At 43.2% G+C, this 15,151-nt stretch overlaps 1 protein-coding gene across 2 annotated transcripts; it reads right to left on the bottom strand.

The window, feature by feature from the left end:
• Positions 1–1,918: 1,918 nt before the first annotated feature.
• LOC129845906 (COP9 signalosome complex subunit 7a-like) lies at positions 1,919–10,996 on the bottom strand. 2 transcript variants are annotated; one of them, XM_055913840.1, is made up of 8 exons: positions 10,878–10,996; positions 9,395–9,517; positions 9,165–9,240; positions 8,056–8,144; positions 6,737–6,939; positions 6,234–6,339; positions 5,239–5,408; positions 1,919–2,507 (listed from the first exon to the last, which is right to left on the bottom strand). In XM_055913840.1, the coding sequence occupies exons 1-8, from the start codon at positions 10,974–10,976 to the stop codon at positions 2,468–2,470; spliced, it is 906 nt and encodes a 301-aa protein (XP_055769815.1). In that variant the 5' UTR covers positions 10,977–10,996; the 3' UTR covers positions 1,919–2,467. The 2 variants fall into 2 exon arrangements, with proteins under 2 accessions (XP_055769815.1, XP_055769814.1); XM_055913839.1 differs by having other exon boundaries at positions 9,395–9,574; positions 10,878–10,986.
• Between the last annotated feature and the right edge of the window lie 4,155 nt (positions 10,997–15,151).

Genomic DNA, 15,151 nt, shown 5'->3' with positions numbered 1-15,151 from the left:
GCACTGTGTCCGACTGGACTTTACTGGCCAGTGGCTTTGGGTCAAGATAGAATTGACAATGTGCGAGGGCCAGCCTTACAGGAGAACAATGGATGTATCTCAACTGGCCTCCTTTCCTTCATCCGTCCTAAGTTGAAGATACCCAGGTTACGACGACCTAATAATTCCATGAGGAGACTTATGAAAAATCAACAGATTAATGGGACAGATGCTGTTGCTAACTAGCATCCCTGATCCCTTCGTTTAGAATCCTACCTCATTTATGCAAAGACATATGGGATATTAGAATTATTATGTCTTAAACTTTATCTCCAACCTAGCATCTGTACTAAACTTTAGGATGAGAAGGAGAAGAGAGATTGTCATAAAAGAGACCAGCAAATACACATGGGAGCCATGTGTTCTAATTGTGTCATTCAAATCCATTAACTGCGAGTTCCATTTGGCTTCTAGTGCAGATCAGAGCCATATATTTAGATATCAGAGCCATGTATTAAAATATAAATATATGGCACTGGTGCAGTTATACTTCCTGATCATGACAATCTCCTCTTCTCTATTTTATCCTAGGTCAGGTAATGCTTGTCAGGTCTACATCATCCCAACCTAATGTGTTTTCGAATCTGTAATAAGATACAGGAGAGCAAGCCACTTTACACTGTTGAGACATATCCATAGAAAATCCTACATTTACTGGAAGTATTAGAAGCTGCGGTGTGAGAGAGCCCAGACAGTCTGCTGTTGCTTTTTCATTTCCTCTGGGCATTTTAATGATCAATCAAGGTAATTGATTGGCTGAAGTCCACTCCAAAGTTAACTGCTGGCTGATTATGAGTCCAACCAGCAGACACTGTAGCGCTCCGTAGTCTGTGTGTTTAAGGAAGGACACACACAGTTAGGTATACACATGCAAAGTCACATCTGAAGTTTTACGCACACACAAAGTATCCCTCTCACAGCCACGCGCACATAAACACACTTTTTTTTAACGTAACCTTTATTTAACTAGGCAAGTCAGTTAAGAACAAATTCTTATTTACGACGGCCGACGCTGGGCCAATTGTGCGCCGCCCTATGGGACTCCCAATCGCGGCCGGATGTGATGCAGCCTGGATTCGAACCAGGGACTGCAGTGACGCCTCTTGCAATGAGATGCAGTGCCTTAGACCACCTCGCCACCTAGGTGTACAGCTGCTAGAATTCACAGCTCCCATCTGGTAGGAACCGAGCAAACTGTGAAACAGTAAAGCTCAAATCACACGGACTGAAATTAACACGGCTATTTATAGAGGGGGAGAACGAGAGAGAGACGGAAAAGGGGGAGAAAAAAAAGTTGGGAAGAGGGAGGAAATGGGGTTAAAACGGAATAGGATAATTTCCCTGTCTCTCCATCCCCCTTTTCTCTCTCTCTGTGGGTTCCATGGGAGTTAATAGCTACCATTAACGTCATGCAGGATAGGGAGAGAGGGTTTTTAGAGAAAACAGAGGGAGGCTGAGGAGAGAGGAATAAAGCGAGCGAGCGAGCGAGAAAGAGACACGGACAGGATGAACGTGAAAAATGAAATGTGGAGCGTGTGATTGGGGGGGGAGGGAGGGCAGACAATTCCGACAGGCAATTTTGACGGTGAAATAGAAGCTTTGGGCAAAATATACCGATATCAAATATGAATGCCCTATGTGTGTCTGTCTGATGTGTGTACGTGGCAGAGAAAATGAGGCTGAGAGACGGAGAGTGTGTGTAACCAAGCCGACTGATCACAAGGGTAGTTCCAGCGCTCTAATATATTAGTCTCTTTGGGGATAACCTAATTAAGGGTCTGACCTAACACAGAAATCCCCCTTCTGTGAGTTAACATTTAGCTAGTGATGCAACCTCCAGTTACACTTTGAAGTATGCCCAAAAAAAACAGAGACTAAATGAATAGAGGGGGTTCAATTTATTACCAACAATTAATATCCTGATTTTATACATGTCTCAACTCAATCCTCAGCAGAAAAAAAATACAAACAAACAAAAAGTGTAACACAGAGTACACACATCAAATACACACCTTCCGTTTCACTGCTTGTGGCTCTGCTTCTCCTGATAAAACAGACAGCAGCGAAGCTCTGCCCAGAGAAGATTATACTCTCTCTGTCCGTCTCTGTGTACTTGTTAGAATGGGTTTGGGTCTGTGTATATACACAGTGCAGATAGTCCGTCTGTCTGGTTGTGTGTACACACCTATCAGAATGGGTGTCAGTCACTGCAAGTGTGTCTGTCTCACTCAGTGTCTGTATATACATATATATATACAGTGTGTGTGTGCATGGATGTGTGTGTAAATCTTAGTGTGTTGTCTGTGCATTGGTCACATTATCGGTCTATGAGTCTGTGTGGGTCTATGTGTCTGTCAACCTGTGTGTCAGTCCATCCATCTGACAGTGGATCAGTGGGGGTGTTCCGGGTCTCTCTGCATCTCTGCCTTCAGTTGGACTTGGACCAGATCTTCCCACTTCCACGGAGCCTGAGACAAAAAAAACAAACAAAAAACAGACAACAGTTATTACATTACCCTAAAATGATGTCTCCAACAAGCGGCCGTTTCTTCTAAAGGCCGGGTATCTCTTCACGTTGCAGCAGATAAACGCCGGTCTCTAATAGACGTAGGCGGGTATCAAAGTGGAATTTCTCGTCAAGGCAGATTGCCGCTCTGCTCCGAGGTCATTTCACACACTGCACCTCGCGCTAGATCAGTGTTTCCCAAAACTCATCAGTAAGCTTTGATTATTTGAATCCGCGGTGTAGTGCTAGGGCCAAGAAACCTGAAGATTCACCCCTTGGGGGTCCCCAGGACCGAGAAACAATACGCTAGATGATTGATCATTGCATGTCAGTGTGGGGGGGGGGGAAAGTCCCCTAAATCACAAAATTATTTTTGACAAATATATGAATGACTGCGGCTGGTCTAGCGTGTAAGACCACCGCCTGCAGCACACATACACCAACCCAATGTGGCTATGAATCCCGACCCCACCCTCCATCTCCCCGTCTCTGTATCCCCACTCATTTCATGCAGTCTGAATAAAATCTACAGGTAGGAGCAGAACAGCATATTATATAACAGGTAGTGCATGTTCACAGTCCCCACTTCAAACGGCTTTTAAAGGCTTATCTCCAATACACGCCTGTCTTCAATAAACAGAAGAGGGGTATGAGGAAGTTGTCAGCTTGACGTTGCAACGTCAGTCATCTGTTCGCATCCTGTACAACAGGGGCAATACTACGATGCAGGCTAGATCTACTCCGGGTTTTATAAAGCTAGTCAGCTTCAGTTAGCTTCACATTCCAGCTCAGACCTTTATTCATTTTACGAAGGTGCAAGGTGGATATTGATCGTGCACCCGCCGCTTACTCGAGCTGAGTTTGTAACTGCGTGTTCATGTCGAACGGCAAACTCTTTAATAAGACAGTGCTAAAAGGTAAATCCATGGGCCAGTCAGTGTCACATTTTCATTTGTGCCGAAATCATAATGAAAAGTTATCTTGCAAATTCAGCAGGCTATGGTGGGAAATAGGCTGTTAGAAGTTCCGTCTTTCTTTTATTACGTATCGGAAGGCCGTCTTTGGTGTGCTTGTCAAAGAACAAGCGCCTTTTACCCACTAACGTTACTATCGATAACATATTTTGATTAAGTCGTACAAATGTTTTACTGTGCGTGCTGTTTAAAATGCATCCTGTCATTACTAAATATGTAATGTGCTAGGTATTTTAACATAATTATTATTTTTTTAAATCACAAAAAAAACTTTTGATTAATAAAATATTTAAATCATTCATCTTCCTCAAATGAAGGGGATGACGACGAAATATTTACGGGGGGAGGCAATCTGATTTCATTGGTCCTTAACTCGTGGCTCAGACACTATATTCAAATAAAATGAGTTAGCCCTAGTCTGTCCCAGAGCAGGTTAGTTCTGAAGGAGTCTTTGCTATAGAAATATAGCCACATTCGTGTCACCGGTTATCCCGAGTTAAACTCAGAGTTGACCAAAGTTACCTCGCTAATTTCTCAAACCAGATTCGTAGTATAGGGCGCTGGATAAATCAGTTAGCCAGCTAATCAGTTAGCCAGCCTAAATATTCTGGGGGGGGAGACTGGCTAACTCATTGAACCTGCTTTGTATTATATGCCAATTTCCCAAATCAAGCAAATCAATTCCTGGCTGTTTTAGTTCAAATATATGATAGTTGTAACACAACACCCTTATGAACAAGGTCTGTTAATGATGGCCTTTGTCGCCTTTGGTTCAACTCATTAAGCCACATATTATTGCAGGGATGTTTCAATTACAATGTTGGCAAACAAATTACTATATTACTGTACTACTCCTACCACGAGAAGGTGGTTTACAGTAAATACTGTGAATGCTTTTCATGTGAGGCAATCCAAATCTCCAGTTAAACTGTTTTCAGTGAATAAAGTCCAATGCCACCGAGAATCTTAAATCATTTCTACATTTTTCTTTCACTGCCAAAATGTCACCTAGTAAATTATAATCACTCTTTTAACTGGAACAGAAAAACTAATGTAATAAAAAATTAACATTTCCTTTTAACACCTGAAGCTTTTTTTATTTATATATTTTTTATTCACTTCAGTGACATTTAAAAAAATCCAGGACAGATGAGGAATTAGTGTTGTAATTGGCCCAGAAGAGAGAGGGCCACAGGTACCACTGAGTACCGCTACAAAGCACAGCCTCTCAGGCTAATGAAGATACGCTATGCAGACACACACACAGTCACTGTTCCCACTTCCACTGGCAGCTGGCGTTTAAATGGATGTTTGTTGTACAAACAACCAAAATATTACTGTGTTCGAGTTGAAGATGCTGCGAAATGACATGAAATGCAGTGGTTGCATAATCGATTCCGTGCCGTTTGAATTCGTCTGAAGCGATTGGAATGTTTTTGAAATACACACAAATGTTTCATCTTGCCTCGGCTTGAACCACACCTCTGCCGTGACCCTGGAAGGACGAGGTCATAAGACACCTAGGACTGAAACAGGTATTACCTGGACGTATTTTTTTTTTTGCCGCAAAATGTTTAAAAAGTGGTTTCTGATGCTTTCCCTAAAGAACATGACCCTGAGGATAGCCCACCAACATCAAATGGTAACGCCTATCCCAAAAGAATAGACACACAAACAATGAAAATATGGGAATGACCTAAGGAACATCACCTTACTTACCCTTTGACCTTTGAACTCTTCTTGCCTGGTTGCCGTGGTTCCTGAGAGGAGGCGGGGTCTCGTGGCTCGGCCGGCTGGTCTGCATCCTGATTGGATGCGGCTCCAGCGGCGGCGGGGCCGGACGACGGAGAGGCGGAGCTGGCCTTTAGCGTTTTCTGGAGGTTTGACACCTGAGAGAGAAGGAAAGGTAAACTAATGAAGTTTAGGACAGAACAGAAGTGCCTGAATCAAACTAAGGCCGACTCGGAATGTACTGGGCTGTCTTGGATATTTTCTTCTCACAAGGTCCTTTCCAGCAGCTATGGTGGATGCATAACCAGGCCAGCCCAATACAGCTTGGCTTGGCACTGGTTTGGCTCAGTAGTGTGAAAAGCTTAAGGTGTTGTTATTATTTCTAATAAGATGAGGTTGGAGAGTAACTTCTACCTCAAGCTGGAGAAGACCGACTCGGAGGACAGAAAAGCCACCTCTGGTCTACAGCCTAAATAAAGACACTGGACAGAGCTCTAAATTGGACACTGAATTAGGTCATTGAGTAATGAGTATAAGTTTTGCTTATGGCTTCACCTCTACCAGAGAGGAAGAGGAGAAGCGAGACGGGTTTACTCCAGCCAAAACCTGTCCACGAAAATAAGACAACGAAGTGAGGAATTTTTGTATTGAGATTAATGGGTGTCAAATTTAGTCAACAAAACATTTAATTGCTAATTTGCTATTGTAATGGTTAAGTTGTTTACTAATGCAATGATATAAGTGGATGCACGTGCCATTTCAGCATGTGGCAAAACTACTTTATAACGGAGTTGTGCCTGTTGTTGATACGCGTATCTGCCCTCTCATTAGCTAGAATAAACCCACCTGATCTCACCTCCTCCTGCCTGCCTTCCATCTTTGAGGACATGTATTTCCATTGTTAGAGCTGTCACTTGACTATCTTGTCAATATAATAGATGATCTTTGACGCTACCCAGAGAAAAGTGGCTACTGGTACTAACCTCTGTCTCCACCTGAACTTTGACCTTCAGCTGGCTCTCTCTGTATTGGTTGGCTCTGGTTACCTGCTCCTCGATCCCACACAGGACCGCCTCACATCCTGAACACCTGAGAGACAGATAATTATTTAGACACTGATATGACTGATCATACTATCTATTTTTATCCCATTCTATACATAATTTATTGCATCTATCATGTCCACTGTTTTTATTTTATTGTTTTACAATTTTCAATGTGTCTCATTTAGAAAGCGTATTGGTCATTATTATGCATCCACTGTAAGAAATGTGTTCTATAAATAAAGTTTAACCTCGTCCTATACACACACAAACACCTGGGTTGGAGTCAATTCCATTTCAATTCATGAAGTAAACTGAAATTGTACTTCCAATTCCATTTTTTTTTTGGGGGGGGGTTCAGTTTACTTCCTGAATTGAAATGGAATTGACTCAAAACCCTGACACATGCACAGCTCTTTCACACACACATATCACTAACTAACCACTCCTGCAGTGTGTTTGCTATGTTGGGCAGCTCGTTGGGCCCCAGGTCTCGGCCCACGCTGCAGTCCACCTCCACCTGCTGGTTCCTCTGGTCCAGCTTGCCCTGAATGATGTCACAGTAGACCGCCTCAATCAGCAGGTCCTCCAGCTCCCGCACATTCTTCAGCTCCAGCTGCTGCAGGAGCAGGGAGTAGGGCAGGCACTGGGGGAAGAGGGAGACAGAGAATGTCAAATTCTGTTATGTTGGGTCAATAGAAGTGAAAAGGCACAGGGAGAGAGAGAGAGAGAGAGAGATGTTGAATTTGAGATGCTCTTTATGATGTCAGTGAGGAGGGAGTCGAGTGAGGGTGGTGGGGACAGAGGGCAAGAAAGAATGAAAACACATGAAAACATGAAATGACCCCGGGAACCAATATAACATCGCTCAGAGATATAACGATATAACATTTTAATGGGTGAATCTTTGCGTTAAGGTGTGCCCATACAGACATTCAATGTGGCACACTTATACTATGACAATATAAAAAATAAGACGGAAAGAGAAGGACGAGACGAGAAATGGGGGAGAGGGAGAGTAATAGAGAAAGAGAGAAATGAATCAATAAATGATTTATTAGGGAGAGTGGAGAGAATGAGAGATGGGCATAAAGCAAAGTAGAAAGAGAGACGGGAGAGGGAGAAAAAATATGAAATGGGGTGGCGAGAGAGCCAATCTTAGAGTTAGATGAATAGACAACAGAGAGCAACGAATACATAAAGAGACAGCGAGCTCAACGAAGAAAGGACAGGATACTTAACACAGTATCTCAATGATTTAAATCTCAGCTGCTGTCATTCTCATCTATGTGATATCAATAAAGTTAGATCACATCACAGACAGGCTCTTAATAAAGTCCTTCACAACACAGAGTCATTTACCTTGTTAATGTGTCAAAGTTACAAAGCAAGTTGTCTCGTAACCACACTTGAGCATATCATTCAAATCAAAGTTGAGCGAATCACTTGCTATTTTTGGTACTGAAGCTTGCTGAGTATTGTTAGGACTACAATTGTAGGTAGGCTATTAGAGTCCACGGAAATACGGCACAAAATTATTATTTGACCTGCAATTCTTTAATAACAAAATAAACAGAAAAACTAGACAAGGTAAGTCCAGAGAGCGTTACCTTCAGATTAAATGGCAAACGGATGATGGCTATCGTTATATTACATATCATTGTCAACTATTTCCATAATTATAATGTGAGTGACCCACATTGAGCATACTAAAGCTAGCAGAGTAAGGAATTTAAAACCAGATGAATGGGTGGTACTCTACCTTGAGATTGGATGCCAGACTGATGATGGAGAGGTGACGGAGTTTGTTCCTCTGGGCTGGGGTCAACTCTGGGAGAGAGGCTGCCCTCTCTGAAAGAATAGCATACCACAAACAGACAAGGAAAAGAAACAGACAGCGAGAGAGCAACAGAAAGGGACACATCATAACAGGGACCTTTCATAACAGGGACACGTCATTACAAACACAGGGTTACAGGCTCTGTCCAGGCAAACTGCTGCTGCCTTTTAAATTCCACAAGGGAATACAACGAAAAATCATTTGAGTGTGTGTGTGTGCCTGCATATGTGGTTGCTTTAAAAAAAAAAAAAAACTTGAGTATTGACAGTTTTTCCTCTGTGCTCCATTTTGCAATTCTAAAAAGCACTATGAAAGTGAATAAGATGTGTTGACATAACAAGATTTGGATTTCTCTCTTCCGTTTTGCTCGTCTCTTATTAAGTCTTGTTACTAAATGTGTTGCTAAAGAATGACAAGTCCTTTACATATTCGTGTATTTCAAAGGATATTCAGGATTTCATTTGGCAGTTTGTGACAATGCAACCAATTACAACCAATATGAATGTCTAACAAAATGCCTGAGAGTAGTCTGTCCCTGGTTGAGTTCCAATAATCTCTCCTTCCTCCTGAAGTGTCACTATTCCCACAAATGTAAAAGCATTGGATTGGTGTTGGCAGGCTAGAGCAATGGAAGTCTACTGTTTCAACAGGGACCCCATTTTTTCCAACCAGAATTTCTGGGGAACCCATTTTTTCACCAGGAATGCTAGAGGGAGTTTCCATATACCCGTTCTTTAATTCCAAATCCACAAAGGAAAGTGAACAAGTGCATACTTCTAGAGAAAGGAGAGGTTATTGGGGACGCAACCTCTGCCGTGCCAAACGTTGTCACTTGGCTCCTCGTATAGGATCAAAATAAAGTATTGTGGTTGACTCTGTAAATTACAGGGGGCTGTGACAACCTACAACAGTGATGAGAAGCCTGGCCTGCAGGGCCGATTGCCAGGGAGAGAAATACTGCTAATAATAAAACAGCTCCAGGGATATTAGATGACTTCTTTACACAGCAGCGCTGCATGCCACTATCATACCTTTATAGTCACAGTAGGTTCCATAGGCGAAGAGGTTGAGTAGCTGAAACACTGGTGCGTGCGGGCCTGTCTCCAGCTTGGGGTAGAGTAGACGGGGGGTGGGGGGGGACAGATAGAGGGGGCTTGTTATGGTCTCTAGCTATACCACCTCCAGTGAGAGCTGTGCCTTGAGAATGGCTGTGACGGTGTGCTTGTTTGTGAGTGTGCTTACATGTGAGTGTGTGTGTTACCTCTCTGACGTTGGGCAACTCAAGGATGTCTGAGAACACGTAGAGGCCTGGTGTCTCCAGCAGAGAACTTATGGCCTGGGCCAACGCCGGGCCGGAGAGAGAGAGGAGCTGCTCTACCTCCATCTGAGAGAGAGAGAGAGCGACAGAGAGTGAGAGAGAGTGTGCAGGTGAGAGTATGAGCTAAAAAGACAGAAGGCAAACAGAAGTGAGTAGGAGAAAGACAAAATGAGGATAAGAGAAGTAATAACACATAATGCAAGAACGTGAGAGAAAGGGGGAAGAGAGGAAAGGAAAAAAAGAGACAGAATGTCTTGAATAAAATAGTTGGCTTTCAATGAACAGTTAATACTGCATATCTTACATTTGAGAGGCTGAACAGCTTTTTTTTAAGAGCAAGACAACTTTAATACTTTATTAATGTATGCCTGTAGCTCTGTCTAACCAAAACAATCATGTGAATAGCCCTTGTGGCAAGACTCCAAGTCAGTAATTCAATTTTCACTCTCATAAACTGATGTGTAGGCAAGTGTTTTGAAAATCACCCTTCTGGTCAAAGCTAGTCAGAGACACAGATTACTCTTTTACATAATTAAATGGGACTTGCTTAATATGAAATTGGCCCTACTAAAAACACTGAGAATGTATTATTTGAGATCTAACCTATTTGTATTTGATATGCTGTGCTATTTGGTGAGAATAATAGGAAGACACAGCAGTACTTACAAATAGCCTAGCTAGCTACATTGTAGTAACCTTCCTAGGCTGGGCACTAGGACACTCCATGCCATTGTCAGATAATCATGACTTTGGACACTTGGCTACTATTTCACAATGTAGCTATTTAGGTAGCCAATCAACGTTACCCTCAACTAGTCGGCTACTATAGGCTAACCTGGGCACATTCAGTAGGGCACAATGCTGTGGAAAATATTGACTGACATGGTAAAATAAGGAATCATGTCAGATCAATTCTATCTGCATCGTTCGACCTACTACACTTGGCCCTAGTGTGGAGTGTTTTGAGTCAAGCTTATTCAATGCTGAGTCCCAGGGCAGGGACCGATTTTCTGACTAATACTAACGTTAGCTAACGTCACAGTCATGAGCAACCGATTGCTTGCTAGCTTAGAAGCGAGCTAACGTTAGTTCACTAGCTCTTTATGGCAAATTTTCAAGAGAAATACTACTTAAAAACGGGCCCAAAGGAGCACAAACTAAACAGATTGCTAAAGTTTGACCAAATGCTGTAGCAAAACTAGCACATAAGAGTTAGCTTACTACAGTATGACTATGAGGAGTCATGCTAGCTGCTACTAAAGTTACCACTACATGACTGTAAAGCGGTAACGTTAGGCCTGTTTTTCGGTTATCTACCCACTCAACTCTAACGTAGCTAGAGTGGTGCAAGGGCAACCGTGCGATTACCTTTATTTAAAAAACTAGTTTACAAATATGTTCAAAGAAAATAAAAGCAACAAATAACCTTATTGGTAAGCAAACTCAAGTTGATCGCCTGTCCCCCGAATCGCTCAGTTCCGCGGTCAGCGCACGTTTGACAACAAAGGAGAACATCACTGCTCATTGGACGAAACGTGAAAAGGAGGAGGGGAGTGTTTGTCTTGATTGACAATGGGCTGAGCGGACCAGATGGTTGCTTTTAAAATAGTGCCATCTTGTGGCAAAATATTATCTTCTCGATGTGGATTATCGGCGATTGACATCGAACGTTATTGTGCATTACCGCCACCTACTGTACTGGAGTGTGGGCCAGAGATAGGGAGAAACTAAATAGATAACCAATTATTTGAGACTATATCTAATGACGTTCTACTCAATATACTATTTAAACTAATGTATCTGTATCCCCTTTTCCTTCACACTAGATCTCAGCCTCTCTCATTCCCTCTGATACTACCCACACTGTAGCGATACATGCTCCACGGTCTCTGTTTCCTGGCAATAATCACATTTTCCTGTTGAATGCCTTCCTATCACATTTAAGGTCTTATTCAACCGGCTGTGTCCCACCCTTAATATTGTAAAAAAATATCCTCCTCTCTCCTGTTCCTTCCTGCCGTCCTCCCCTCCCTGACTTTCCTCTGTACTTGAAATTAATACCTGCCCTTAATGCCTGCCTATGCTTTGCTCATTAAAACTACAACATCAACATCCCAACTACAAGTGTTTGTTTAGCCAGTACATCAACTGCCTCGTTATTACCCACCCAAAGCTCATGTTCTGTATTCACTCATGTTGCCAGCATGCCTGTGAAATCCCTTTCGCAGGACGAGACACCCCATGTCCCTGTAGGTTGACCCAATAATTAATTGCCAGCTGCTGTCTCCTAATCTGCAATGGCATATCCCCCATCTCCACCTGTAGTGCAGCCACTGGGGAGGTCCGAAACGCCCCAATACATATTCTGAGTCCTCGCCCCTGTATGACATCTATCCTTTCCAATGAGGTCTGTTCTGCCGCACCATACGCTATACTCAAATCAAATTTATTGGTCACATACACATACACGTGTTTAGCAGATGTAACGGGTGTAGCGAAATGCTTGTGCTTCTAGCTCCGACAGTGCAGTAATATCTAGCAAGTGATATCTAACAGTTTCACAACATCTACCCAAAATACACGTACATCTAAGTAAGAAATGGATTAAGAATATAAACATATACGTCAGAGCGGCATTAGACTAAGATACAGTGATATACACTGCTCCCAAAAATAAAGGGAACACTTAAACAACACAATGTAACTCCAAGTCAATCACACTTCTGTGAAATCAAACTGTCCACTTAGGAAGCAACACTGATTGACAATACATTTTACATGCTGTTGTGCAAATGGAATAGACAAGAGGTGGAAATTATAGGCAATTAGCAAGACACCCCCAATAAAGGAGGGGTTCTGCAGGTGGTGACCACAGACCACTTCTCAGTTCCTATGCTTCCTGGGTGATGTTTTGTTCACTTTTGAATGCTGGCGGTGCTTTCACTCTAGTGGTAGCATGAGACGGAGTCTACAACCCACACAACTGGCTCAGGTAGTGCAGCTCATCCAGGATGGCACATGAATGCGAGCTGTGGCAAGAAGGTTTGCTGTGTCTGTCAGCGTAGTGTCCAGAGCATGGAGGCGCTACCAGGAGACAGGCCAGTAAATAAGGAGACGTGGAGGAGGCCGTAGGAGGGCAACACCCCAGCAGCAGGACCGCTACCTCCGCCTTTGTGCAAGGAGGAGCACTGCCAGAGCCCTGCAAAATGATCTCCAGCAGGCCACAAATGTGCATGTGTCAGCTCAAACGATCAGAAACAGACTCCATGAGGGTGGTATGAGGGCCCGACGTCCACAGGTGGGGGTTGTGCTTACAGCCCAACACCGTGCAGGACGTTTGGCATTTGCCAGAGAACACCAAGATTGGCAAATTCGCCACTGGCGCCCTGTGCTCTTCACAGATGAAAGCAGGTTCACACGCACATGTGACAGACGTGACAGAGTCTGGAGACGCCGTGGAGAACGTTCTGCTGCCTGCAACACCCTCCAGCATGACCGGTTTGGCGGTGGGTCAGTCATGGTGTGGGGTGGCATTTCTTTGGGTGGCCGCACAGCCCTCCATGTGCTCGCCAGAGGTAGCATGACTGCCATTAGGTACCGAGATGAGATCCTCAGACCCCTTGTAAGACCATATGCTGGTGCGTTTGGCCCTGGGTTCCTCCTAATGCAAGACAATGCTAAACCTCATGTGGCTGGAGTGTGTCAGCAGTTCCTGCAAGAGGAAGGCATTGATGCTATGGACTGGCCCGTCCGTTCCCCAGACCTGAATCCAATTGAGCACATCTGGGACATCATGTCTCGCTCCATCCACCAACGCCACGTTGCACCACAGACTGTTCAGGAGTTGGCGGATGCTTTTGTCTAGGTCTGGGAGGAGATCCCTCAGGAGACCATCCTCCATCTCATCAGGAGCATGCCTAGGCGTTGTAGGGAGGTCATACAGGCACGTGGAGGCCACACACACTACTGAGCCCGTTTTTGACTTGTTCTAAGGACATTACATCAAAGTTGGATCAGCCTGTAGTGTGGTTTTCCACTTTAATTTTGAGTGTGACTCCAAATCCAGACCTCCATGGGTTGATACATTTGATTTCCATTGATAATTTTTGTGTGATTTTGTTGTCAGCACATTCAACTATGTAAAGAAAAAAGTATTTAATAAGAATATTTCATTCGTTCAGATCTAGGATGTGTTATTTTAGTGTTCCCTTAATTTTCTTGAGCAGTGTAGTATAGAATATAGCATATACATATGAGATGAGTAACGCAAGATACGGAGACATTATTAAAGTGGCTGGTGTTTAATTTCCTTAAAGTGGCCAGTGAATCCTAGTCTATGTCTATAGGCAGCAGCCTCTGATGTGCAGGAGATGGCTGTTTAACAGTCAGTGGTGTAGTATAGAATTCAATAGGGTATATACATATGAAATGGGTGATGCAATATGTAAACAGAATTAAAAAGTAACTAAGATACCGTAGAATAGTGTGGAGTGCAGTTTATACATATGAGATGAGAAATGCTAGAAATGCTAGAACATTATTACAGTGGCTAGTGATCCATTTCTAAAAGTGGCCAGTGATTCCTAATATATGTCTATAGGCAGCAGCCTCTTATGTGCTAGTGATGGCTGTTTAGCAGTCTGATGGCCTTGAGATAGAAGCTGTTTTTTAGTCTCCCGGTCCCAGTTTTGATGCACCTGTACTGACCTTACCTTATGGATGATAGCGGGGTGAACAGGCAGCAGCTCGGGTGGTTGATGTCCTTGATGATCTTTTTGGCCTTCCTATGGCATCGGGTGCTGTAGGTGTCGAGGAGGGCGGGAACACCAGTGTTAACTTCAACAGTGAAGAGGCGACTCCGGGATGCTGGCCTTCCTGGCAGAGTTCCTCTCTCCAGTGTTTGTGTTCTTTGCCCATCTTAATCTTTTATTTTCATTGGCCAGTCTGAGATATGTCTTTTTCTTTTCAACTCTGCCTAGAAGGCCAGCATCCCGGAGTCACCTCTTCACTGTTGATGTTGAGACTGGTGTTTTGCGGGTACTATTTAATGAAGCTGCTGGTTGAGGACTTGTGAGGCGTCTGTTTCTCAAACTAGACACCCTAATGTACTTGTCCTCTTGCTCAGGTGTGCACCGGGGCCTCCCATTCCTCTTTCTATTCTGGTTAGAGCCAGTTTGCGCTGTTCTGTGTAGGGAGTAGTGTACAGCCTAGTACAAGATCTTCACTTTCTTGGCAATTTCTCACATGGAATAGCCTTCATTTCTCATAACAAGAATAGACTGACAAGTTTCAGAAGAAAGTTCCTTGTTTCTGGCCATTTGGAGCCTGTAATCGAAACAACAAATGCTGATGCCCCAGATATTCAACTAGTCTAACGGACAGTTTTATTGCTTCTTTAATCAGCACAACAGTTTTCAGCTGTGCTAACATAATTGCAAAATAATTTTCTAGCCTTTTAAAATGATGAACTTGGATTAGCTAACACAACGTGCCATTTGAACACAGGAGTGATGGTTGCTGATAATGGGCCTCTGTAATGGACCTCTTTGCGATAATGGGCCTCTCTATGTAGATATTCCATTAAAAATATGCCTTTTCCAGCTACAATAGTAATTTATAACATTAACAATGTCTACACTGTATTTCTGATCAATTTGATGTTAATGGACAAAAAAAAAGCTTTTCTTTCAAAAACAAGGA

This window comes from Salvelinus fontinalis, unplaced genomic scaffold (assembly GCF_029448725.1).
Source record: "Salvelinus fontinalis isolate EN_2023a unplaced genomic scaffold, ASM2944872v1 scaffold_0401, whole genome shotgun sequence".
Taxonomy (NCBI): Eukaryota; Metazoa; Chordata; class Actinopteri; order Salmoniformes; family Salmonidae; genus Salvelinus; species Salvelinus fontinalis.
The sequence above is the reverse complement of the archived record's forward strand: the minus strand, read 5'-3'. Positions and strand labels throughout refer to the sequence as shown.